The sequence below is a fragment of the Populus euphratica genome, unplaced genomic scaffold, assembly GCF_000495115.2.
Source record: "Populus euphratica unplaced genomic scaffold, PopEup_1.0 scaffold215.1, whole genome shotgun sequence".
NCBI classification, from domain to species: domain Eukaryota; kingdom Viridiplantae; phylum Streptophyta; class Magnoliopsida; order Malpighiales; family Salicaceae; genus Populus; species Populus euphratica.
The window spans coordinates 156822-183578 of record NW_011500098.1 but is presented as its reverse complement, the minus strand read 5'-3'; the positions used below and the strand labels follow the sequence as shown (position 1 = coordinate 183578).

The 26757-nt window shown below is 35.5% G+C and overlaps 4 protein-coding genes across 8 annotated transcripts; 3 read left to right on the top strand and 1 right to left on the bottom strand.

The window, feature by feature from the left end:
• The first annotated feature begins 294 nt into the window (after positions 1-294).
• On the top strand, positions 295-1786 carry LOC105109400 (nuclear transcription factor Y subunit B-6). The gene is made up of 2 exons (XM_011004113.1): positions 295-352; positions 1125-1786. The coding sequence occupies exons 1-2, from the start codon at positions 295-297 to the stop codon at positions 1784-1786; spliced, it is 720 nt and encodes a 239-aa protein (XP_011002415.1).
• A 1023-nt stretch (positions 1787-2809) lies between these two features.
• Positions 2810-5861, bottom strand: LOC105109362 (tRNA (guanine(9)-N1)-methyltransferase-like). 2 transcript variants are annotated; one of them, XM_011004058.1, is made up of 3 exons: positions 5318-5861; positions 4250-4609; positions 2810-3548 (listed from the first exon to the last, which is right to left on the bottom strand). In XM_011004058.1, exons 1-3 carry the CDS (start codon positions 5732-5734, stop codon positions 3357-3359), a joined length of 969 nt encoding a protein of 322 aa, XP_011002360.1. In that variant the 5' UTR covers positions 5735-5861; the 3' UTR covers positions 2810-3356. The 2 variants fall into 2 exon arrangements, with proteins under 2 accessions (XP_011002360.1, XP_011002361.1); XM_011004059.1 differs by having other exon boundaries at positions 3272-4114.
• Positions 5862-7257: 1396 nt separating this feature from the next.
• LOC105109361 (sister chromatid cohesion protein PDS5 homolog A-B-like) lies at positions 7258-22209 on the top strand. 2 transcript variants are annotated; one of them, XM_011004057.1, is made up of 33 exons: positions 7258-7615; positions 8630-8833; positions 8947-9128; positions 9825-9951; positions 10089-10307; positions 10390-10606; positions 10683-10828; positions 10939-11084; positions 11403-11552; positions 11668-11716; positions 11812-12003; positions 12303-12485; positions 12831-12985; positions 13065-13191; positions 13298-13447; positions 13534-13593; positions 13770-13906; positions 14004-14121; positions 14218-14352; positions 14482-14678; positions 14819-15011; positions 15170-15310; positions 15449-15529; positions 15641-16240; positions 16348-16455; positions 19758-19837; positions 20031-20082; positions 20178-20264; positions 20361-20398; positions 20535-20597; positions 20701-20828; positions 20961-21379; positions 21718-22209. In XM_011004057.1, exons 1-33 carry the CDS (start codon positions 7517-7519, stop codon positions 21760-21762), a joined length of 5028 nt encoding a protein of 1675 aa, XP_011002359.1. In that variant the 5' UTR covers positions 7258-7516; the 3' UTR covers positions 21763-22209. The 2 variants fall into 2 exon arrangements, with proteins under 2 accessions (XP_011002359.1, XP_011002358.1); XM_011004056.1 differs by having other exon boundaries at positions 16345-16455.
• A 1428-nt stretch (positions 22210-23637) lies between these two features.
• Positions 23638-26062, top strand: LOC105109360 (Calcium-dependent lipid-binding (CaLB domain) family protein). Of its 3 annotated transcripts, none has more exons than XM_011004055.1 (4): positions 23638-23748; positions 24350-24504; positions 24917-25012; positions 25506-26062. In XM_011004055.1, the coding sequence occupies exons 2-4, from the start codon at positions 24394-24396 to the stop codon at positions 25800-25802; spliced, it is 504 nt and encodes a 167-aa protein (XP_011002357.1). In that variant the 5' UTR covers positions 23638-23748; positions 24350-24393; the 3' UTR covers positions 25803-26062. The 3 variants fall into 3 exon arrangements, with proteins under 3 accessions (XP_011002357.1, XP_011002354.1, XP_011002355.1); XM_011004052.1 differs by having other exon boundaries at positions 23639-23968; XM_011004053.1 differs by having other exon boundaries at positions 23639-23975.
• The last annotated feature ends 695 nt before the right edge of the window (positions 26063-26757 follow it).

The following is a 26757-nucleotide window of genomic DNA, read 5'->3' as shown; positions in this document are numbered from 1 at the left end:
ATGCCTGTGCTTGTGGCATACCAATGTTCTGCCATTGACAGCCTAAAATCTTGTTCCTTTCTCTCCGATCCAAGTAAATTTTATTTAAAAACTAGCTATATATAGCTAGTTATGTATAAAGGATTCATGCTTCGTGCACATCGCCCCTTTGCAAAGTGGTCCACTTTTCAGCTCTATAAATATTGACACTTGCCCTTGTCTTTCTTTCAAATATTTCACTTCCAGGAAGAAAAAAGGAAGAAGTTCTTCTACTAATCGAGAAAAAAAAGAGCTTTAATTTCCACAAAGAAATTAATGGACCGTAGAGGAGGCTTTCATGGGTACCGCGAGCTCCTCAACACAAGCTCAGGTAAGCTTAATCTTATCATACAACACAAGCTCAGGTAAGCTTAATCTTATCGTACAAGAAGAGAAGTAGTGCTATAAGAAATCAAGTTCAAACCTACTTTAAAATTAAGGCAATGAAGATAGATTATTATTATAAAGAGAAATGCTTTTCCATGATTTTTTAATTAATTTCATGTTCATAGGCATCATCTTCTCTTGCATGCAAATTAAGAAATGCTATAAATTTTCTATCTCTTCCCCTCTAGACAAGAAGATATGTTGCATTGATTCTATGCATTGTTATGTATTTTATTTCTTTCTTTTTTTTTACATGAATTATTGATTTATCATGATGACATGCAAACACTATCTCTCAACGGCTTTGATGTCCATTAATGTATGCATAGATATTATCATATTTTTCTCAATCTTCTGCGTGTATTGATCTGTAACAATATCTGTTTAAGTAAGCTAGATAGTAATGCCCCCCATGGTCGACAAGGTATCTTCGGCTCGTGATGATGATGATGATGAAAATAGTTATAGCAAACAATGGTAAACGCATAGCATATGTACAAGTGGCAATCCTCGTTCATGCAATATATGAAACAAGTGGCATCCATGCATTCTTTCTCAGGATTCAAAACGCTTCCTGCCTCTGTCTCTGTCCACTTTATGATCTCGACAATAAACTCTCTTGTCTTTTGATAGGGTTGGTTTGGAAAGTCCACCAGTTAGATGAAAATATGGAAAAAGATTTTTTGTTTTTAATTTTTAGGAAAAAAAATAATTGCCTTTCCTGTCATCAGAGATCAACATGAGGCTAACTGCTGAGATCAACCACAGCAGCAGCAGCAACAATAGCAACATCAATGTTCATGCAACCACAGATGACATTAATGAATGTAGTACTGTAAGAGAGCAAGACAGGTTCATGCCAATAGCCAATGTTATCAGGATCATGCGCAAGATTCTCCCTTCACATGCAAAAATATCTGATGATGCCAAGGAAACAATCCAAGAATGCGTATCTGAGTACATTAGCTTCATCACTAGTGAAGCCAATGAACGTTGCCAACGCGAGCAACGCAAGACTATAACAGCTGAGGATGTGCTTTATGCAATGAGCAAGCTAGGGTTTGATGACTACATTGAACCCTTGACCATCTATCTTCACCGATACCGTGAACTCGATGGCGAGCGCGGCTCGATGAGATGTGATCCATTGGTGAAGAGTACTAGGAATAACAACAACAATAACAATGTTGATCAGTTTGGAGCACTGGCTGGGGTTGGTGCGTATGCACCAGCATTTCATGCGAGCCATCATCACCATGGGTTCTTTGGTGGGTCTCCTATAGGAGCTGGATATATGAATACGAGGGACGCCAACCCCAATGCTAGTTCCTCCCATGCTGCTGCTTTGGCTAATGTTGAAGCTTTTGCTCAGCATAAATGAGAGACTGAGATCATTAATGCCAGACTAATTAACCACAATTGTAAGGCTAATAACTAGTTGTTTAGTGGGTGAAGAAATGGAGCTAGCTAGAAAGGGAAGATAGCTAGACAGGTTAGAGTTTGGCACTGTGTTATTGTAGGTTTCCTAGTTCAATTCTGTTCAGGAGGTTAGTGCTTAATTGGGAGTTAATTACCATATTTCATTTCTTAATTTCTGTAAGATATTGATGTGATGTGTTGTACAGTTAAGTTTTTTCTCCTTCTTGGCATACCATTTTTCACCCCAATATCTTATATAATATGCTCTTTCAAATGGTATTATATATCAAACTCAATGTCCAGTGGCTAATTAATTCAATGATTTGTTGCCGAATTTTAAATTAAATTACATAGAAATCAACTTGATAAATTAAATAGTTTGATAAGATTTGATCTACTGATATATATTTTAGATTAACTTGGATATTAACAAACCAAACCCATAACTCTTTTTTTTTTTGGTAAGTAAACCAAACCCATAACTCAAACACTAGATTAAGTCATGAATCAAAGTGAATTTAATTAGTTTGCTTTCAAAATAAACTATATAACAAAACTTAACTTATGGTCTGTTTGGTAGTACAATGAGCTGGAATTAAATTTATATTTTATCTTAATTATAAGTTTAAAAATATTTGATTAATTATATTTTACTGGTTTTTTTAAATCTTAATTACAAAAAATTACAATTTATAACTTTTTTTTAACCACTGTAACTGCAAAAATTTGTCACATTGTGAGAATTTTTTTAATTACTAGAACCTAGGTTAAAATTGAAGTAAAATTCAATGAATTCAAAAGAACTTGCATATACAAGTCTTGTGAAGAGCAATCTCACGATATTTTAAATGATATTATTACTATGATTAAGTAATTCCACGAACGAAGATGATATATGAGAACTGCAAAGAAGATGCAGGGGCCACCACTAAACACTATTTTCAATGATATTTATGATTCAGTAATTCCAAAAAAATGAAGCTTATACCTCTAAGTCAAAATTTGCATTAATATACACCATTTTCAATGATATTTATGATTTAGCAATTCCAAGAAAAATAACGTACCCTAAATCTTCATATTAAATTTTTCATCAATAAAAACCATTAAATGAAAAAAAACAATGGAGTGTAGGTTCCTGTGGGCATAAATTATCAACGGAGGCAAGCATTTGAGAAGGAAAGCCCCCAATAAGGATCGAACCCGCAATCTTTCGCTTACGGAATCACCACACTGCCACCATGCTATGGAAACTAGATGCCCTGAACATGGCCTGTGATCAAAATTCAAGTAGCCTGTCAGGGGGCGAGTGCCTAAATACGGAATGGCAAAGTTTGATAAACGCCATATAGGAGCATAGTGAATGGAAAAGTGAGTCTCTCTCATTGAAGAGATAAATTGACATTTTCAGTCGGAAAAACACGATCACTCTTCTGACATTTTTTCTGGGGGGAGTCTTCTGACAAAGTTAAAATGCCTGCAAAGATTCATACGCCAATCATTCAAGTTAGTTCTACTGGGTGGAACGAACTTCAATGCATCGCCTTTTTCTTATCAGACGGATCATCTTCGTTCTCCAACTCTTCTCCATCAACTCCCTGGAGTTCTTCTGAATCAGTTGCACCTCTTTTCCTTTGAGGAATTACTTGAAAGAAGGAAGCTTTCCAATCTTTTATTTCCACAAACTTGAGAAGGATCTCTACCACTTGGTTTACAGTAAGTACCTGCACTCGAATGGACAAAAAAGAGCAAAGAGTTAGCAGATAAAGACCATGAATTTTGAGGGCTTGAGGTTCAGTGTTTCCCATTGTCGTTTCTGACGGGTGTAGAAGGACCTTCCTTCCAACCAAGAAGACTCTATAGAGGAAATCAATGGGCCACAAGATGGGGAAAACCCCCTTTCTCGCATTGATACAGGATAATGATCAATGAGCTGTCTTGGTTACTTCAGTCACAACAGCATCAATTTCTGAGTCACAACAGATAAATTTGTATGTTTGTGAATGAACTTTCCTTCTTTTTTTATTGCAAAATGCTCTCTGTAATGAAAGTTCTCATAATAAATCATCTTAATTCCATCCATGGGGGCGATGGCTGGAAAGAGTAGTGACTGCTTCTTGCAGAACTTCACAGATTGAGACCCTGTCCAACACTCTCGGGCAGCTTTGCCAGATATTGGGCAATGAAGAGTAAAACTCCCCCCTAATCACTTAACTCAGCCCTCTTTGTGTGCAACGATGCATAACAGCAGTACCACATTCCTTGTACCAATTTGCATCTACTACATGTTCTACAATCAATGTGATTTCAGTGCACAAGTGACACGAAAAAGAAGAAGCACAAAAGCAATAAAATCCACATTACAGTCAACACTTCAAGTATTGAACGAAGAAAACACAAATGTTGAGACCAAGACCAATCATACCTGAGAACTTGACATCTTCAAGTAACTGCCTATAGGAAGTTTTGCTGTTTGGACTCCTTGCTCACTTGCTTTCTTCATGGTTATGCCTTTCCACCGATTCCGATCTACTAACCCACCAATGATATATATTTTCTTCAGATCGAGTTCATCTAGCACCGTTTCAGAATCTGCTGTAAGATACACCAAATTCTCCTTTTGATCTTGCAATGCATCAATATATGATTGACTTTCCTTCTCAACAATCCATTTATCAAATCCTGGGAGCCTTTGCAATTGGTTCTTCATTTCCCCCCTGCACCCAGTCAACCAGAGGTGACCAGGGGATGTACATCTTCTGTTCACAGCATAACAATACATTATCTGCCAGTATAAATAGTGAGGATATAATCAGTCATTGAAAGAGCATTGGCTCGGATTTGTTAAAAAAAATCCTATGCTTCCCACCAACTATACAATCATGCAACCTCTTCAGCATAATTTTTTAGCACTCAAGTCTCGTAAATGGCACAAACAAATTGTAGCTAAAATTCTAGTATAAATATCCACATCAGAACTTTATTAAAATGCCATAATTTTACTTGTCTGTTGTCTACAATACTCAGACCGGATACAAGGCTGATGCAATCATCTGAAGTCTTAGCAATGTAACCACCAACTTCTTTCAAGTGAAGCTGTGTTGAAACTCAAAACTACAGAAACTAACTCATTTCTCTAAATCCACCATCATAATTCAACCAAGTAAATTCAACTTAACTTTGAGCACCAATTCTTACTTAAAATGAATCTAACATATCCTTAAAACAAATTCACCAATGCCATCTCACACATTACAGCAAAGTTCTTAGCAATGGAATCACAACTCTATTTCCATAAAAAACAGCATCGAACCCACATCAGAATTCAATCATTTCTCCAAACGGGCCATCATAATTTGACCCAAAAACTCAATCCAACAATTATTACCACCAATCCCTACTAAAAACACCAAACACAAACACTATACAGCATGAACCCATTGTTAAAAACAAAAAAGCCCCAAAATTTAACACAAAAAAGCCAAAAACTCACCTGTTGAACAAGACTGTGAATCTCACTGTTAGTCATAAGATCAGCAAACTCAAGATCAATCACTATATTCTGACCAAATTCTTTAGCCCTACTAAGCCTCTGCACTTTGTCTTCTTTCTCTTCTGCCCTCTTCTCCATTCTCTCTTTCCTTAACTCTCTCCTTGACTCTATAAGCTTCAACCTTTCTTCTTCACTTGCACAGCTTGATAGTTTCTCTTCCCATTCTTTTCTCTTCCTCTCTCCTTCTTTCTTTTTTTGCTCCTTCATTTGTGCCTTCTTCTCTGCTTTCTTTGCTTCCCATTTTTGCTGCTTCAGCAGTTTCTTTTGTGCGGTTTTGGAGAGTGGAGTGGACTGTGAATTGGGTTGGCTCTCGAGGGTGTTTTGGTCTTTTTGTTCCGTCTCTTTCTCTTCCTCCATTGAAGTACTGAAGAAAGGGAAGCAAAGGGTTTAGGGTTTGGTTCAGTTGTCAATTAGGCTGCTTTGTTGGGAGACCTGGAAAAACGATGTCGTACTTGGTGGGGATAAATTGATGATTGATGGGCTTGCTGGTTACAAAGGTCAATCTGCCAATTCGGATCTGCATTTATATTTAATTAAATATAAATGTGACGTGGATTAATTTAATAAACTAATTTAGAAATAAGATTTGCTTTTAATTTTTTTTTTAAATATTTAAAACTTCATTATTTTAACTCTTTTTAAGAAAACAGAATAATTCGTCAACCATTCCATATAACCATTTTTAGTGTCATGGTTAGTCATAATTACGAAATAACCAATGATTAATCAATTGTTACCTGAAAAAAAAAGTTCTATAACACATGTAATACACCGCCAAAAGCTAGAGGGGCACTCATGTTATTTTTCGAAAATCCAAGGGTGATTTGGTAGTTTGAGTGCGTCATCAACTAATCACTCCGGTCCATGGGCACATCCTGACTTGTATCCTTGTGTGTTATGACTTTTGCAATAATACCCTCATGAGACATTCTTGATTTTCTAACTTTGATGATTTTACCCCTGTACTTTAAATTTATTTTCAATTATACCCTCCTTCTTGAATCACACCATTGATTGAACGAATGAAGTAGGAGTTTGTTCCAATGAACCAATAGGAGTTTGTATAGAATTTGATGGATGGATTTGAGCTTCAAGGCCATGAATAAGGGCAGGAAGAGAGATTAGGAATATATAATCATCTGTATTTATTGCTTGCATACTTTAATCAAGGCACACATTAAAATGATATTAAATATTTGATTCACTTAGAATACAAAATTATAAAAGTTAAAATCAAAATCTTTGCTCGTTATCAAAATATTTTTATAATTTTCATTTAATTTTTCATTCATAAATAATGATAGAGACGATATAACTTTTATTTCATGTAAAAACTATATGCATGAACCAAATACTTATAATTTATAATCACAAGATTTGATAATTTCTAAAACATATTTTTGTCCGTTTATTATTTAAAAATATCCACCTTATTATCATGCATGTATAAAAATTAAAAATTAAAAATTAAATGTTATCCTTTTGCTCCCAACATTTGGTTTAATGATCATATACTTTTAATTTTTTTATCGTGATCCAAGAATTAGTTGGGATTTCAACCATCTTTAATGGACACAATCCAAACCTTAAATCTTAGAATGCACTAGAAAAGTGAGCCTTCATGAGAATGGGATCTTAGGTCTCACTATCAAGGTATTGATTCATATAGCAGGGTTTCATTTGACCAGATGTGAGAAGCAGAAGGACTACACATGATTTTCTGTCCATCCACAAATGGAAACGATAGAATTACCAAAAGGAAAGAAATAGTTAAATAAGATAAAGCAAAGGGGCATCGCAGCAAAGGAAGTAAAGGAAGAATCCGCACGTACGCGACTGCGAAAGACTTAGATATGTTGATGGATATATACAAGGCAGAAGAAATTCATGTGATTTCACTTACATTTTGAGTTCATTTCGCCTTCTTGTTCGAAAAACGAACACAAAATCAAGACCCCCCCCCTCCCCCCCAAAATAGAAGAAAGATTTAAACACACAAAAAAGAACCACGAATCCTTTTAACCCTTTCGACATGCGTGTGATAGAGAGAGCGGGGGACCAGTAATTTAGTTTTGTCTGAAAAACTGAATCTTGGAAATTAGAAAACGACCAAGTGTTTCTTTTCAAGAGTGAAAAAGAATGGAAGAGGAAAAGAAGCTTGAAGAGAAGTTAAAGGAGGTGGGATCCAAGCTGGAAACACTTCCTTCTACTAAAGATGGTGTTATTAAGCTTTTAAAGGTAACCCCATTTTTTGAATTTGAGCAAAAATCCACTCCTTGTTTGTTTGCTGAGAAAAACCTAGAAAGGGAATGAAAAGAAGTGAAATTTGGTTGGTTTAAGCTGAATTTCTTGCATTAGGGGTTTGTTGCATGGGAAAAATTGTTTGTAAGAAGGGCTTAAAGGTTGGAACTTTTTTTAGGTTAAGCTAGTCAAGTTGTAGAATAACGTAGATTGTTTTAGTGAACCTTTTTGTTTGTTTCGAGTTATAGTTGAGGGAGTTTGTTTGAATTAGGGTTACCTGTGCCACCCTCTCAAAAGGGTTGGCAGGTCGTGAAAAACTTCGCCTGGCCACTTGTTAAATTTGCCTTTTTTGGTTCTAAAGTGTATTCTTTGTTAAATTTGCCTTTTTTGGCTCTAAAGTGTATTCTTTTGAGCTCTTGAGGATTTGGTTTTGATTCTAGGGCTGAATTTCTGACCTAAGCCGAGGAAAGTGGATGCTTAGTGAAACATAAAAGGATGGCAAAGAAAAATTGGAAGCTAAGTAGATTGTGAAGTTTAGATGGGTGAAAGTTTTAGGGGCTACTCAAATTAACATGTCAAATATGAAAGAATTGCCATTCTAACTTTCACATTGTTTGCAAGAGTTGTCATTCTAACTTTCACTTTGTTTGTGTTTTAAATCTTTCGAGATTAAAATGTGTGGCTTTGATGCAAGATTTTGATTATACTGGTTGAATTAGGGTGCCCTGATATTGTTTTTCTTTTGCCTATCAAAAAAGAGAGGAAAAAGAAACTGAATTAGGTATTGAATTTGTGGTGGTGCATGTTGCTCTTGACCTCTAAGCTAATGTATATTAGGATTTTTCAAATGTATTCGACCTTGGTTTGTGTTTGAAATCCATTAATGATTTTGAGTTTTAGGAAACAGTGTTGAGGTTTTTTCTATTCCTAAATGCAACAGTGTACAATCTTAGGGTTCTTGTTTTTATAGTAATGTTGCTGAAAATATTTACTTTATGGATTTACCTGCAGCAAGCTGCTGCTTGTCTTTCTGAGATGGACCAATCACCGCTGGTTTCAGTGTCAGAGTCAACGCAGCCGTTTCTTGATGCAATTGTAAAGCCAGATTTGTTAAAGCATCAAGATAGGGATGTTAAGCTTCTAGTTGCAACCTGTATTTGCGAGATAACCCGGATAACTGCACCTGAAGCTCCTTACAGTGATGAAGTTTTAAAGGTTTGTATGCTTTACCAGCTCAATTAATTAATGGAATTGGTTGATTCACTTTATTACTAATCATAAAAGTTTGAAATTTTAATCCAATCTTGATGGTGTGTATCTATGTGCAGGATATTTTCCACTTGATCGTAGGCACTTTCAGTGGGTTAAGTGATACTGGCAGTCCATCATTTGGAAGGAGAGTTGTTATTTTGGAGACTCTTGCCAAATATAGGTCATGTGTTGTGATGCTGGATCTTGAATGTAATGATCTGGTGAATAAGATGTGCAGTACATTTTTTACTGTCGCCAGGTGTGTTTTTTTTCTTCCATTTTTTTATGTTTTCTGAGACAGAATAAAGGGTTTACATTTATAAGTGCTTCTATCCGACTCTTCTTAATCTTCAAATTCTCTTCTAATTGACACACAAAGATAGTTCATATTTGATGCTGAAGTTTTGAAGCCATATTCTTTTGTTTCACACTTCACCTTTCTCATATACATGTAACAACTTTAGATCTCTGTTCATGTAACTAAATTTCAGACTAGCAGTTTATAATTCCTTTTCATTATTCTTATTTATAATTTTTTGGGAGGGGGAGGGATGTATCATCAATCACTGGAGTGTACATTGAGATGATCAATGAACTGTAAAAGATAACTAGATTCTTTTATTAATTTGTATTACAAGGTTCTAGTAGAAAGTTCATATACGTGTCTCTCTGTGTTGCTTGTTAAGCAAGCGACACGTTGTATCTGCTTATATTAGTTATTCTAAAAATTGTTGCCTTTTTTATTAAATCCATAAAATGAATACTACTTGGATTATTGTATTGCAAGTGTTATGGTTGACTTTTGGGTCTTAACAGCACATGGAGTGGCAGATGTTGCCCCCCCCTCCCAACCCAGCCATGCCCAAACCTTTTGGTTCACAATTGTTTTCCTAAATTGAAGGTTTTTGTTAACTGGGTTTAATAGATATTGATCTGAAAATTTTCACACGTGCAGTGATGATCATCAAGAAAGTGTATTATCTTCAATGCAAACAATAGTGGTTGTTCTCATAGAAGAAAGTGAGGATATCCGAGAGGATCTTCTACTTATTATCTTATCTGTATTAGGTCGTAACAGAAATGTAAGCATCCCTACTCTTTGTTGGTGTATGTGTTCTCTGTGTTTACCATGGACATTTTACTCTACTGCTTGAATGCGTAGTATTTCTTATCATATTGCCTTAAAAGAGAACTCAGTCTGTAGAACTTGTGATTCCAGGATATCTCGATGGCAGGGAGGAAACTTGCCTTGAATGTTATAGAGCATTGTGCAGGAAAACTTGAAGCTGGCATAAAGCAGTTCCTCATATCATCAATGTCAGAAGATAGCAGGTTGGAAAATTGTAAAATCGACTACCATGAAGTTATATATGATATTTACCGTTGCGCTCCTCAGATCCTATCAGGAGCCATTCCATACCTCACAGGAGAGCTGCTGGTAATTACTAATATAGTATACGCTTACTATTGTTTGAAATTTGGCAAGTAGTTTCTTAATACATGAGGTTCAACATCTGCAGACTGACCAGCTAGACACTCGTTTAAAAGCAGTGGGGTTGGTTGGGGATCTATTTGCTTTGCCTGGCTCTGCCATCACAGAAACATTCCAGTCTATCTTTTCCGAGTTTTTGAAAAGATTGAGTGATAGAGTAGTTGCTGTTCGGATGTGTGTCCTTGAACGTGTCAAAAGCTGTCTTTTGTCAAATCCTTTTCGAGCTGAGGCAGCTCAAATCATCTGTAAGTCTGTTGAGTGGCTTTACTAGTTTATATATATGATGCCTAGTTGATTTTGACTTGGTTCACATGTTTTCAGCTGCCCTTTGTGACCGACTGTTGGACTATGATGAAAATGTTCGAAAGCAAGTCGTTGATGTACTCTGTGATGTAGCATGTCATGCCTTGAATTCTGTCCCTGTTGAAACTATAAAACTAGTGGCAGAGCGTCTTCGAGATAAATCTGTGTGTCATGACTTCTATATTTCTCTGTTTCCAAATTATTTCTTAACTTTATACTAGTCATTATGTATAGTGTTCTGATGTGTGGATTTCTTTTCATTTGGAATTTCCAGCAACTTGTTAAAAGATATACTATGGAGAGACTGGCTGAGATATTCAGGGTTTATTGTGTAAAGTCCTCTGATGGATCAGTCAATCCTGGTGAATTTGATTGGATTCCTGGAAGGATTTTGAGATGTTTGTATGACAAGGATTTCAGGCAAGACTTCTTGGCTTTTGTAGTAAGCTGGATATATGTACCTATATAATATATATGTCCCCACACACACACAAACACACACAATCATCCATTTCCCCTTTCATCTGCGCTATTGAAGGTCAGGTCCCTCCTTTGGTGTCTTCATGAGCTGTGCTTATCTTGGACTGCTTGTCTACAATAATATAAACTAATATAAATAACTAGTTGTTTTTTCAGAAAAATTACAACTTTATCTGATGCTACGAAGCTTTCTTGGTATCTCCTTCACAACCAAGTATCTGTTTAAACATGTTTCTAACACAATAATCTGCTCTGCAGATCAGATACAATTGAATTTGTTCTTTGTGGGTCTCTGTTTCCAACTGAATGTGCAGCAGAAGATAGAAGTAAACATTGGGTAAGAGTCTTCTCTGTATTAGACAAAGTTGAGGTGAAAGCTCTTGAGAAGATCCTGGAGCAGAAGCAAAGGTATGTTGAAATTGCTAGATTTTGACAGCAGGCAACTCAAGCTGAAATTTTGTAAATCTGTGTTTATTTGATGGATTGTGCACTGATTTTCAGGGGATTTCCTCTTGGATTGCAGGTTACAGCAAGAGATTTTGAGGTATCTATCACTTAGGCAGATGCGTCAGGTTTGTAAATCTTGGATATTACATTATTCATATTCAGGAAAGAGATTGAATCAAGAAAATGAAAATCACAACAATTGGTTCTCATTCAAATACAGGATGGTGATACTCCTGAGATCCAAAAAAAGATTCTGTTCTGCTTTCGGATTATGTCTCGCTCCTTTGCAGAGCCTGCCAAGGCTGAGGAAAATTTTCATATAGTTGATCAATTGAAAGATGCCAATATCTGGAAGATTTTAACAAATCTACTCGATCCAAGCACTAGCTTCCATCAAGCTTGCACTGGTCGGGTAAGTGATATGATAATAAATTGCTGCAAAAACTTTCTCAATATGTATTGGTTCATCTCTGATTTGTAATCTGACAATTCACTGTTAGTTGCCAATGTTATGAACTGTAGTCCAATCCATGGAGGACCTATCGAGTTAACTAAATTAAGAATGGCCTTGCTTTTCTTAATTATCATTATTATTATTTATGTATTTTTTAATCGATTCTTAGTTGATAGTTGATGAAGCTGTATTTGCATTTTTCTTTGCCTTTTTTCCTTGGAAAATTTCCTTAATAAAGAAATTCCCTTATCTTGCAGGATGATTTACTTAAAATACTTGGCGACAAACACCGACTCCATGATTTTTTGAGCAGTCTTTCCATGAAGTGTTCTTATTTACTTTTCAACAAGGAGCATGTGAAAGAAATCATTTTGGATGTCAACAAACATAATTCAGCTGGAAATATGAATTTTACAAAATCTTGTTTGGATTTACTGGTGGTAAGAACATGTCAATGATAGATCTTTTTGATCTGATGATGAGCTTTTCTAACAACCATGTCGTTATGCTTGTGCATTTGTACTTGTCAAGCATTTTTATGATCTCTATTGCTTTGTTGTAATTGCATCCCCTCATTCACATACTTTTGTGTGGTCATAATTACACCATACAATGATCTTTTTCTTTAGTATGGTTGCTTGTACTATTGCAGCTCTGAAGCCTTATATTTGTCTAGCAATCTCATCTGAATTTTCTTTATTCTTTTTTTGTTTGTTAATATTTTGGCTATTTTGCTTTGAACAAATCAATGCCATTCATATATTTATTTTTATGTGAATTTTCAGATTCTTGCGCGCTTCAGTCCATTGTTGCTTGGTGGGTCCGGGGAAGAGCTTATAAATTTTCTGAAAGATGACAATGAAATAATAAAAGAAGGTGCTTTGCATGTTTTGGCAAAGGCTGGTGGTATGATCCGAGAACAACTAGCGGAGTCATCAAGGTGCGGTGCATGATGTTATTGACATTTAGAGCCATCCTTCTATGTTCATGCTTATACCCTTCTTATTACCTCCCTGCAGTTCAATTGACCTTATGTTGGAGAGGCTTTGCTTAGAGGGTAGCCGAAGGCAGGCCAAGTATGCTGTGCATGCCCTAGCAGCAATAACAAAGGATGATGGGCTCAAATCCCTCTCTGTTTTATACAAGGTTCCATTTTTATCTTTGTGTTGTGTTTGTTTGCATTATCATTAGAGCTTGGGAATGCTCTGTATTTATGTTAATATCAGCATGATATTTCTTTCTCAATTTGCAGAGACTTGTGGACATGCTGGAGGAGAAGACACATTTGCCTGCTGTACTACAATCTCTGGGATGCATTGCACAGACTGCAATGCCAGTTTTTGAAACTAGAGAAAATGAAATTGAAGAATTCATTAAGAGCAAAATTCTAGAACGCAGTAGTGTATGCTTTTGCGAATCCCTAACTTGTGCCGTGATTTGACATGACTTGATAATAATTAGTCTCATCAGAGTGCTTTAATGTTGCAGAAACCAGAAGATAATACAAAAGCATGCTGGGATGACAGAAGTGAACTATGTTTGTTGAAGGTAGTTGGATTTCTCCTGTCAACTTTTGAAGGTTAAATTAATGGCCTGCATATCATTATTTTACTTGATAATATGGTCTGTATACAGATTACACTGTCTTTTCATGAAAATTTTTAGAATATATATTATTACCTTGACAACTTTACAATTGGATTGTACTGAAAAATTGCCTGCAGGTTTATGGACTCAAGACATTGGTCAAGAGCTACTTGCCAGTTAAAGATGTACAACTCCGTCGTGGTATTGACGACCTTCTGGAAATCCTTAGAAACGTACTTATGTTTGGAGAGATATCGAAAGATATTGAATCAAGGTATTATTTTTATTAGTTTATATATGAACTGTTGTTTTCCCCCTTAAGTTTATTATTTTTGCAATTCCTTATGCATTTTTTTCTTCTTATCATACAGTTCAGTTGATAAGGCCCACTTGAGGTTTGCTTCTGCTAAGGCAGTTCTTCGTTTGTCAAAGCATTGGGATCAAAAGATACCTCTTGATCTATTCCACTTAACTTTGAGGACACCAGAGGTGGAGTCTTTTCAAATTTCCAGGATAGTTCTAATTAAATGATTTGTGCTGTTAGTAATCCCCTCCTTGCCCACTTCTTTCTTTTTGGTCTAGTAGATTGCTTTCCCCCAAGCTAGGAAGCTGTTTCTGGGTAAAGTTCATCAATACATCAAGGACCGAGTTCTGGATGCAAAGTATGCTTGTGCCTTCTTATTTAATACCACAGGATCCAAGTCCCTTGATTTTGATGAGGTATTTCTACTGTACTTGATTTCTTTAACCAATTATTATCCATGGTCAAATTAACTGGTACCATACCTGCTGGCTTGATAAAATTCTGAAGTTTTGTTGTCTGTTTTTGTATTTCACTTGGAATGGTAGGAGAAGCAGAACCTTGCTGATATTATTCAGATGCACCAGCAAGCTAGGACACGACAAGTCTCTGTGCAAAGTGATGCAAATGCCTCGGCAGTTTATCCTGAATACATTATCCCCTATTTGGTCCATGCTCTTGCTCATCAATCATGTCCGAATGTAAATGAGTGCAAGGATGTTAAAGCATTTGAACCAATATACAGGTACATATACCATTTTGTTGTCTTAGATGTGCTTTCTTAGGGTATCTGATATGATGTTTCATTAATAAAGGCTACCAAGATTTTATTGAGAAAGCCAGAAAACAGAGAGGGAATAACATTTGTTCCACCCTATTTTTCAGGCAATTATACTTGATCGTTTCTATGTTAGTTCATAAAGATGAAGGCGTCAAGTTAGAAGCTGGTACCGACAAGGAGAAGGAGAAGGAGAAGGAGAAAGACAATGACAAAGACAAAGAGACTAACTCTCTAATAGTTTCCATCTTTCAGAATATTAAGTGCTCGGAAGATGTAGTTGATCGAGAGAAGTCAAAGGTTGGGGAAAAATGCCTGAGTTTGTATTTAGTGTTTACTTTATGCATAATCATGCGGCTTAAACAAAAAACACTATCCACAAGAAAATATAAAAATCAACTTGAAGTTCAACAAAAGCAAAATGCTGATCTTATACTGGTTAATTTTAACATTTACAGAATTCACATGCTATCTCTGAACTTGGGCTGTCAATCATCAAGCGCTTGGTTCAAAAGGAGGATGAAAGCGTGCTTCCATCAGTTTCTTTGCCTCCGATGCTTTACAAAACATATGAATATAAAGAAGGCGAAGAAGCTCTGGTATGCTTTACAAAACTTTGTTGGTGCAGCATCTTAGTGTGACCTTATCCACTTCACTTGGATATTATTTAGTTTAGTATCATCCCTACCAATACTCAATTATCTGCTCTATCAATGCTGCTGTGTGCTTTTTCATAGGCAAATGAAGGGAAAGTGTGGTTGGCTGATGAAAGTGTCTTGACTCACTTTGAATCACTTAAGTTCGAGACTGATGGAAATGTAAGTTCTACTGCTTACAAGTATCTTCAGCTATGCAGTAAATATTTAGCGAGTCTTTGGTGGCATTTGCATCTTTCAGCAACTTATAGCAGTCCTTTTTTATCATATCAGGCTAGTGCACATGCTGCCAGGGATGAGGATGTAAATGACAGTGAAAGAGAAGCTAATGAAGTGCCTCTTGGGAAAATGATCAAGCAATTAAAATCCCAGGGAAATAAAGGTGGAAAAACTAAAAAGAACAGCACTTCATTGGCTAAAGCAAAAGATGCTGAAAATGATGTTGATATCTTGAAGATGGTCAGGGAGATAAATTTGGATAATCTGGGGCTATCTAATAAATTTGAGTCAAGCAATGGACATAAAGAACTAAGTGAGAAGACAAAGTCAGAATCAGAGCATCAAAAAGTGAAAAAAGGAAACATTACTGTGACACCTGTGCCTGTACCCAAACGCCGAAGATCATTATCTGCTCATAGTGCTTCTAGATTGCCCCGAAGTTCTTTAATGGCTCCTTCAAGAGCTTCAGAGGATGATTCAAGCCCTGATTTGAAGGGAAAAAAACTCAAAGCTGAGCGCACTGGATCTGAATTGTTGGTATATAGCATTCAAAAGAAGAAAAATGTCACATCCAAACTTAAAGGCAAAAACTCCGAGTTGGGTGACAATGGCAGGGAAAATGAAGTTGGAGAATCTGATGATGATATTCCAGTGGTAAGCTTTTCTCCTCGCTAGTAAACTTTCAAAGGTACATGCTAATTACTTCTTAGTGGTCATTAATTCTCTGGATATCTTCTTCCTTGTTACTTCTGCTACAGAAGCCTGGGATGCTAATGGAGACTGATAAGATCAATACAACAAATAGTCCTCAGTCTTTGACTAGTTCTATGAAGAAGCGGAAAAGAAGAAGTGTAGCAGGGTTGGCCAAGGTTAGCATGTTCACCTCCATTTTGTTTATAACATCTTGATTTCCCATTAAATGTGGTTATATCATGTATGGAATTGATTTATGTCTTGCAGCTTCTGCATAACATTACAAAAAAAAACTAGAAGCTCTCATTCTTTTACTGTTCACCAAGACAGATTACTGTGGGTTGGAATAGTATAAAAATGAATTTGCCCTTGCTAAAAAAACTAAGCATGCAATTGGGGGTAAGATTGTCTTTTTCATGGGATGCATTTGCCATTGAAAAAATAATTGGGGACAAAATGACCCGATCAGTTTTTTTGCTACAATATAAATACTAATTTGCCCTTTAAGGCATAAAATTTAAGGGTTCTTGTCTTTTTTTTTCCAGAAAAAAAACAAATTGTCAAGTTACGGCCTTGCCCTTAGGAGGGAAAAAATTATACATGTATTGAGGGACTTTTTTGTCTTTTTTTTTAATAGTAAAACTACATAATTACCCTTGGGTTTAAAAAAACTAAGGCTTCATGCAAGGGTGTTTTCGTCCTTTTCATATGGTTTTGTTGTAAATCTCAATTAGGGTAATTGGATATATATATTGCTATTTATATTAAAAAATGACGGTCAGTTGCTTGGCACGCGCCTTTGGGATGGTGCGTGCGGCGCCTAAACAGCACCGAATGCTGCCTTCAAGGGCAACATTCAATGTGCCTCACCACCCCTATCATGGGGCGAGGCATGTGTGCTGAGACAACATGCAGAGGAGTTCGGGATGGTGCGTGCGGCGCCTAAACAGCACTGAATGCTGCCTTCAAGGGCAACGTTCAATGTGCCTCACTACCCCTATCATGGGACGAGGCATGTGTGCCGAGACAACATGCAGAGGAGTTACGGCTAGGGTTTTTTCCTCCCTTCCTCTTTCTCCTCCCTTCTTTTAGAAAACTATATTGGCCATTGCTAAAAAATAAGAAAGTTTGTCTATTTGTTAAGTCAAATTAGATTCTCATTCTTTTGATTACAATGTATTGGGCTTTGAATTATTTATGAAGTTAATTTGTTTTTTCAATTTCATCTCTTCACACTTGATTTTTATATCAAATTTGGTTTTCATTCTTTTATTTGCAATGTATTTAGTCTTGAATAATTTATCAAGTTTTTTTTTTTTTTCAAATTCAACCTTTTACACTTGATTTTTATATTAGATTTAGTACTTATTTTTTTAATTGTGATGTATTTGCTCTTGAATTCTTTATTAAATTAATGTATTTTTTAATTTCATCCCTTAACATTTTTTTTATATCAAATATGGTCCTGATTCTTTTGTTTATTATTTGTATTTTTTCTTATCATTTTCTTAATTGAAATTGTTTTTCAATTTCATCCCTTATGATTTGGTTTTGTTTTATTTTTGTGATAAATTTGGTTCTCTTTCTTTTTAAATCTACTTCTTTTAAATCATATCTTTTTTTTTTCCAAGTTTATCCCTAATTATTTTGGTTGGTTAGAAATTTTATGTTTTTTTTTCGGGTTTGACTTTCATGTTGTGATTTGGCATCATGATCAGTGTCACAAGTTCTAAAGGTTGGGCCTGGTTAGCTTTAATTATCATGATCAGTGTCACAAGTTCTAAAGGTTAGGCCTGGTTAGCTTTAATTATTTTTTTAATATCTCATTCATCATTATTAAGCTCGTTGGAAATTAGTATTCTTTGTTTTGGATTCATTTGTTATTTATTTTTTTTAATTTTTCCCTTCAATTCAAAATTTTTGGTTGCCCTCTTAATTTTTGTTTTTCAAATGAGGTCCTTATTCTTTTAATTGCGATTTCTTTATTCTTCAATTTGTTTTTTTATTTCATCATTTGACATTTTATTTATTGGGATTTGGTCTCCTAGGTTTTTCCCATTGTTTATAGCCCCTAATCAGGAGGAATCAATCTAGGAAAATTATCGGGTCACGAGTCGAGTGGGTTTACTCAAGTTAGTCTCCTAGGTTTTTCCCATTGTTTATAGCCCCTAATCAGGAGGAATCAATCTAGGAAAATTATCGGGTCAGGAGTCGAGTGAGTTTACTCAAGTTAACTTGGATTAATCAAATCCTTTTGTTTTATTAAAAAAATCAAAATTATACCTTTCTGAAAAAAAGAAAAGAAAAATAGTCAACGAGTTTTGACTAGATTTTCCCTAGGTTAACCTAAATATGGGTCAGCCCATGTTTTTGACCGTCTTACACTTAATCAATTCTCCCTTAATTTCTTTTGAAACTCGACCCAGTCTAAGTTGAGGGTCGTGGTTCAACCCGTCGAGTTAAACCAAGTTTTAAAATAGTTGCTTTCTAGATGCGATGCTTTCAATTTAGTCAGTACCTAGGGTCATAGGTTTGAAAAGTTTACACAGGTTGATCTCATCTTCTTTCCCGATTAGATCCTTTGAAGTTGTTCATTTTAAAAAAGAAGCTTTGTTATTTTTTTGTTATTTTTTTCGGTTTTCTTTTCAATCAAGTTATTTCTATTTCATGTTATAGATGAGAGGTTTATCTGGGTGGTCCATGTTTGTTTTGAAGTTGTTTTTTTATTCTTTTTCATTTTGTCCTTGAAAATTTGATTCTTTTTAAAATTAAACTTTTTTTTTTTTGTTTTTCTTTCTATAGGATAATCCTACTTGTGGGTTTTGACAACCTCACTTGGATTTACTGGTGCTTTGTTTTTTAATACTTTTTTTTCTTTGATTCTTTTTTCCTAATTTCATCCTTCTGCATTTTGATTCATGAGGATTGACGATTATTATTTTTTTAGTTCTCTTTCGATGATGTCGGGTCATATATATATATATATTTTTTTTCTGTTCTTTAAAATACATTAACAACACTTGAACATTGTTTTTTTATGTTACAAAAAAATTGATCTGGCTCGTGGCGAAGTGTGGGCTATCTATCTAGTAGTGATGCTAATCTAGTTTTTAGACTTTGGATTGGATACTGTATATAATCCTAAATTTTACTATTATCCTCTAAAAGCCATTGATTGCTGGATGTAATCACCTCTTTTCTGTCTACCTTCTTAGCTATAATAACATTTACTTGCCCAATTAAGTTGTTTTGACCTGTTATTATTAGTCAAATATTCTTCCTGTTTCCTTTAAAATTTACGCCAGAATATGCCGAAAATTACCTTGTTGTAAATTTGCAAGAGTTGGTGCTACATTCGTTCAATTAGGTTATCTTTTTATATATTTTTCTCTGATTTCTTATTCACTCATTATAGAACTGTATAGTTCCCTGCTAACATATTATTATATGCCCTCCCTCAACTTTTATTACTTTTCAGTGCCCAACAAAGAAAAGTGGCATTGATATCGAGGATATTATTGGTTACAGAATAAAAGTTTGGTGGCCCATGGATAAGAAGTGAGTATTTAACATTTCTTATGCCTTCATTTAAAGATACTCCACTTTGCTGTATTTTTTTCTGGGTGGTGGTGTTCAATATGCTGATGCACCATTATGCATACATAGTAAGTGGAGACTTGGGGTTCTGGTAGATATTAAAATTCAATACCTTTCTTGATGTAACCCCAAACTTATACTTGCTAATTGACAGGTTTTATGGAGGCACCATCAAGTCTTATGATCCTTTGAAAAGGAAACATGTGGTATTGTTCATCACTCAATCTTTCTCAAATTTCAGGACTACTTGACCTATTTAATTTATTTCTCATTTGTGCATAATTTTGGTGACCCAATATAGATATTATATGATGATGGAGATATAGAAGTACTCCGTTTGGATAAAGAGCGCTGGGAGCTCGTTGACAATGGCCCCAAGCGCACAAAGGTCCTAGTCTATTCTTCAGCATTCTTTTCTTAAGCTAAATCAACTTTACCTTTTTTAAGAACGCAGTGACTTACTTTTTCCTCTGCACCATTTCAGAAATCAATTTCATTTAAGCGCACCCCTTCCAAGGACATGTAAGTTTACCTTCATTAGTTTGATGTGGTGTTCTGTTTTCTGGCACCTTGATTTTGTTATGGGGTTATCCAATGCTGGTATATTTCTCTACATGTTTGATTTATGAAAAGCCTTTTCCCTTCAACCGTTTCACAGGTCACCAGCACCAAAAAATAGAAGTCCAAGTAGTTTAAGTCAGAATAAGAAGTCAGTGACAATGTGAGTAGGAGATTTTTAATCATTGATATAGTTGCTTGTTTGTTTGTGGTTTTTTTTTTTTTCCATACAAGCACTATAAAATAGATTGATATTTGTTTTCTAGTGTGAAAAAGAAAAGAACTCCAACAAAAAACTCAAAGCGTGTGTATAAAGAGCCGAAGGACAATGTGGATTCTGATGCATCAAGCCCTGAACATGCCGTGGCATCTGAAGGAGATAAACTCAAATTAGGTGAAGTTTTTTCATACTTTTCAAACTGATTTGTTTGTTATATACTATTGCTGCTTAATCTTGCATTGCCAGTATGTAGAGAATTCATTTGTTTTCAGACTGATTATTCATAGTGGTTTCATACACTTTCAGATGATCCTAAAGGGGATCATGCTGAAAAGGTGTCCCAGGGCATGACAGATGGGGAGGAATCTGATAAGGAAGTGGTGTCAATTTCCAAAGGTAAACACTTGGAAGACACAGAGGAAAGGTCAAATAATTCTGAGGAATCTGATGGAGAAGAGAAATCCAATTTTGAAGCTGAAGTTTCTGAAGATATGGAAAGCACACCACAAGATGATAAAAAAGGTGATGACGGAGAGGAATCCCATTCAGAAGAGAAAGAAGTAGATGAATCAAGTGAAGCCTTGGGAGTGAAAGCTAAAAAAGAAAAATCAGATTCTGAAGGGAATCAAGATGTAGACATCAGGAAACCTAGCAGAAAGCCAAAGAAACTTAGTAAGAAATCATCAAATGCTGAAGATGCCGACATCTCTGATGATGAACCTCTTGTACTTGCATCTAACCCTCTCTTTAGTTTATGCATTATAATATTGGAGAAATTCTATGACTCCTAGAGTAGCTGTGAATAGTTACTCTGTGTGTTCCTTTAAGGAGAGAGATAGATACAAGAAGAGAGAGAATCATACAAGAAGAGAGAGAGAGTCACAATCGGTTCCACCAAAAGTGATAAAGAATATTTTCACCTTAGCTCAAAATAATTTAGTTCTCTCTCTCCTTGTTTCTATCTCTATCCTAAAGTGTAACTATAGTTACTCTTGGAGTACAATAAAATTTGTCATGATATTGTGCTATATTAAGATTCTAAGTTCACTCTTGTTAAATGCAGAGCAAGTGGATGCATAAAACAGGGAATACAGCATCAAGACGTTGAAAGTCATTTATCAAAGAATTTGATCAATCTCCAGGTAGTTCTCAAAGCTTTAGATTTCGTGCCCTCGGTTTAGTTGGTGTAAGCTGGTGCAGAATCAAAGAAGTTGAAAGCCATTTATCAATGTAAACACACTAATAAAACATCTCAAGTGGTTGCCTTTGCACAGATGAATGTAAAATAACCTTAGGCCTTCTCCATGCTAAGTTAGTAATGTTAATGTTAGTTCCCAGGACTATGGTAGATGATAGGATGGTGGCTTTTGTTCATTGATTGTAGTCCTAGTGCATGTTTTCTAACCACCTGGATTGCTAAATTGATAGGTCTCTTGTATAGTTACAGTTGGGGATAGTGTTGTATGTCAGGAGGAATTGAGAACCTTTATTTTGATTTTGGGCACCCATGGAAGTGATAGATTAACTGCTTATTTGTCTTGTTGTTTTGTATCAATCTATTCTTCTTGCCATTTCTTCTGTAGCGATATGTTAGTTGTGTGGATGATACACGGCTGCACTGCATTGGCTTCTCTCGTAAACTTTGCTAATGTTATGCAAAGTCTGTTGTGATAATAATGTAAGGCAAGAGTACAGCTGATGCAACTTAGAGCTTAGCTGAAAATGGAAAGGTTTAAAGGAGATGCCACGGACTATATGTGGGCATCTGAGTTGGACTTAAACTTAGTTTGTGGCTTGAATTTCCTCTGCGTGGTAGGTGGTTTTATGACTACATGGGCATCCACAGCTTGGATTTCTCCATTTGTGGGGGCAGTGGTTGTTTGTTCATTGGTCTGTGTCAGGCATCCATGCCTAAAAGTATCAGTGTGACCTAGGCCTGTACTTCTTTCTCGTCCATTCAAAGCATGTGATTGTCCCCAATGCTTTGTTTTATGCTTTTTGAAGATTCAACATCTGCTTGAGCTTCTTTCCAATTTAATGATTGGTCATCGGTTAGTGAAACCCATCGAGTTTCATTCGTTATAAAACTCAATTACATAATAATTTGTAAGCCTTGATATTAGAGTGTATTTCTCTCCGCCGTCAACTGTGTTTGTTTTAAATTGTGATTGGTCAAGAAAGTATTGCTTTCTTGTGTTTTTGGATCCTTAGTAGCATCTGATTTTATTTTTAATTAAAAATTGAGAGAATAATTATATTAATTCATATATATTCTTCACGAAAGCTCAAGGAAGGAAGCATCCCACTTTGTTAAAATCTTAAATTTCTTACCATTTAATTTTAAAATTTCTTCACTTATAATCATATCTTTTAACCTCTTTTTTATTTCATTATTAATCTCTTCAAACTCTAAACATTGGTAATGCTAATAACGAAAATGAAAATGCACGTACGGTCAAAGAACATAAAAAGAAGCAAGGAGGAAAAATAAAGGAATAAGAGAGAAGACTGGTCAAAGGCTCAGATTGCAGACCAAGTAAAAAGCTGTAAGAAGACAAGACATGGTCACAGTCAACGAATCCAATTCCAAAGTGCCAAACTCCTCATCTGGGATCCAGGTGGGCAGTAAATCTTATTATTTAACCACCCGATAATCTCCTTGTCTACCTCTAGTTATAGCAGCAGGTCGACTAGCTGCATTTGTTTCTTTTACGCGGTCTGGTATGATTTACATCCTATAATCTGTTTAATTAATTAATATATTTTATCCAAGTTCAACTATTTTTTTTTAAAAAAGATTTGATAATCAAATCACTATAATTTATAGTTTGTTTTTAAAATGCAATGGTAAAAACTACAACAGAACCCAACACCCACTAACAATCACTCGCAAGTATTGAAGTAATTAAAAAAACGAGTTTTTGACCTGGAAAACAGTTTTGACTAATCTACTTGTGTTTTCAAGGATGCTACGTGGAGACACACGTTCTGTTTTGCTCTTCATTTATCTACCGCAGTTTCTATAAATAGAGCTTCAACACTTTACATTCAGTAGTTTGTTGCAGGGAAGGGAAATAGGATTATTATTATCTCTGTATGGTATTTCTTAGCTGTTTTGCATTAAATTTTCAGTCCTTTTAACCTTTTTAAGTGGTCTCTTTGTAAGGTTTGGTAATCTGTTAAAACCAATTTAATAACCCACCAAACCACACCAAATGCTGCTGCTTTTACATCTTCTTCACCTTTTGTGTTTCTCCTTCTCTGAGATCTTAGACTAAGCTGTTTCTGCTTTTATTTCTCCTCCTTCAGTAGAGGTCAGAGGTCCTTTCTCTCTCTTTTCCTCCGAATGTATTTTTCATGCAATTTTCTTTTTCCTTTTGGATTTTCTTCATTGGAAACTGTCTCACTGCTGCTGTTTTTATCCGGGTTTCTTTCTCTGAGTCAGTTAAGCTTGAAAAATGCTTTCTTTATGCAAATCAACCCAGGTTAAAAAAAATTGAAATTTTTCAGAAAATGGGTTTTGTTCCTGTGAAAAAGTTCCGGTCTTTTCTAATTTAGTGGTTTCATGGGTTATTTTTCTCCTTTTTACTTATTTAAATGCATAGTTTGTTTGATCCTTCATTTTTAAATTTGAACTTTTAGAGATTGTCTTGTCATTGAATTAATTTGGATTCCATTTGTTTTGTGCTTTGCAGTGGTTGGGTCCTTTTGAAGTTGTTGTATTTTTCACAACTTAGCAATGGGGGAGCAGTTAGGATTGCTAAAAGTTACAGTTGTACTAGGGAGAAGATTGGTTATCAGGGATTTCAAGACTAGCGATCCTTATGTAGTACTCAAGCTGGGCAATCAGGTGATTCTAAGCTCTACGATTCTTTTTTCTTTGTAGTAAGTGGTTGTTCTATGTTTGATGATCATAAATGTACTGGTATTGGTTGCTTTGTGGGACACTATTTTGCTGATGTGATAAACTTCTGAAATCTCAAATAAAGAAAGTGTATGGCTTTGCCCTCTGGGCAACTTAATTTATTGTCTTACCAAGTAGATGGATATGGTCATAGGATCCCCAGTCATTACATTGTTGTTGATCTGGTCCCTTTTTGTACTTTTCCCATTTTGTTTCTCCTCTCTGGTCTTTGGTTGAAGTTGGATCAGCCCGTTTTTTCTTGACTGGACTGTTTTCTCCTCTTGAGTTTTTGTTTTTTGTTTTATCAATTTGTCGACTTCGTTAAACTACCTTATTGACTATTTCCTTCCTGCATCAGACAGCAAAGACTAAGGTTATTAATAGTTGTCTTAATCCAGTTTGGAATGAAGAGCTAAGTTTCTCACTCAGAGAACCTGTCGGAGTTCTAAGTTTGGTGAGTTTCTTGAATTCTTATATGTTTATGCTGCTAATACCGTTGTTATGTTCAATTTGCAAAAACGTAGCTCAATCAAATAGGTCCCCTTTGAAGCAATTCAATTTGATCGTTTCTTCCTGGTTAATCTTTGATATGGTTCCATGTGGCCAAAGAATAATGATCCCTAAATATCAAGTTCAAGCTGCAACAAGCAGAAGTCATTCTAAACAGGCTTCCTAGATTCTCACTTAGTCATGCCATTGAGAAAAAATAAAAAACATGGAGTAAGGCCAACAATAATCGATGAGTTTTCTTCTTTTCATTCCTAACCAATAGATTGAACTTTTAGCAGCAGTAAAACTGAGATAGTGTCAATCTGAGAGCTGCATTTTCTCTGGGGATTAATTGCTGATTTATAACTGGTGAAGTAGCATGAGATGCTAATTGGTAATGTTGTGAATAAAACTTGAGATTTCAATAGCATGTGATTAGTTACTTTAACTCATTGCAGGAAGTATTTGATAAAGACCGTTTCAAGGCAGATGACAAGATGGGACATGCTCACCTCAACCTACAACCAATTGCTTCTGCAGCTAGATTGAAGCAGTTTGCAAAGGTTTCTTCAGGCGAGACAATTTTAAGGAAGGTTGTTCCGGATACTGACAATTGTCTTGCTCGTGAAAGCTCAATTAGTTGCATAAATGGTGAAGTGGTGCAGAGTGTTTGGTTGAGGCTCTGTGCAGTTGAGTCCGGGGAGATAGAACTAAAGATCAAGTTAATTGATCCTCCTGTTGCTTCTTCAAAGTAGTGCAAATCTAAGATAGATTGTCATAGGAGTAGGGTTTTGACGACGTCAGGGGATAAGGGAAATGCATCTGTAGTAGACTCTTTCCTTGATATAACCCCTTTAGATCGATGTATCAAATAGATTTTCAATGTAGCATAACCTGAGAGCAAGTACTGAATGTCTTGCCAGGCAAACTGGTTGTTTGATTCGTGTGTTTTGAAATAGTTTTTCAAGTGTGATGAATGCAGTTCAGAAAGGCTTCCGTTTGTGACTTGCATGGATTTTTCTTTAGTTCTTTAACCTTGAGGTGATTGCATTTCCCATTTGATTATTTGTGATCTGGATCTTGGGGAGACATCTGCCACATTTCAGACATAAACCATGTATAGTTGAAATCCCTATACCAAGCAACACCTTTTCTTTTGACTCATAGCCCCAAACCTACACATGGGGCAAGGCACTTGTTCGTTCAACTGCTTGGGACACTTTCTGATCAAGATATGAGAAGTTTTGGGATATTACGTTAACATTAACATTAACAACTCCTGCATGTCCTTCTAAAACTAGGAAGCATGTTGCTGCAAAAACTGATTATTGGGGTACAAGTTTCTAACTACACACGTGAGAGTGAATTGCTTTCTTGAATCTTTCATCCACAAGTGGTCCTTGGAAATGGAAAATAAATAAATAAAGTCTTTTGACCATGATCTTGTTTACAACTAATTATAAATTGCGGTTTAAATTGAGTTGTTCTAAAATAATTTTGTTATAATTTTTTTTATTAAAAATAACTTATTAAATAGATTTTAACTTGATTTAATTTAAAATTTAATCTAAATTTTGTTCCGACCAGCTAGTTACCCACTGACTCACCAACGAAACCAAGTTTAATAACCTCATTGTAAGTTTAATAACACTCATTGTAACTGATGAAGATGCAGAATGGAAAATTTTATTTAATTTTAATTATGACGTA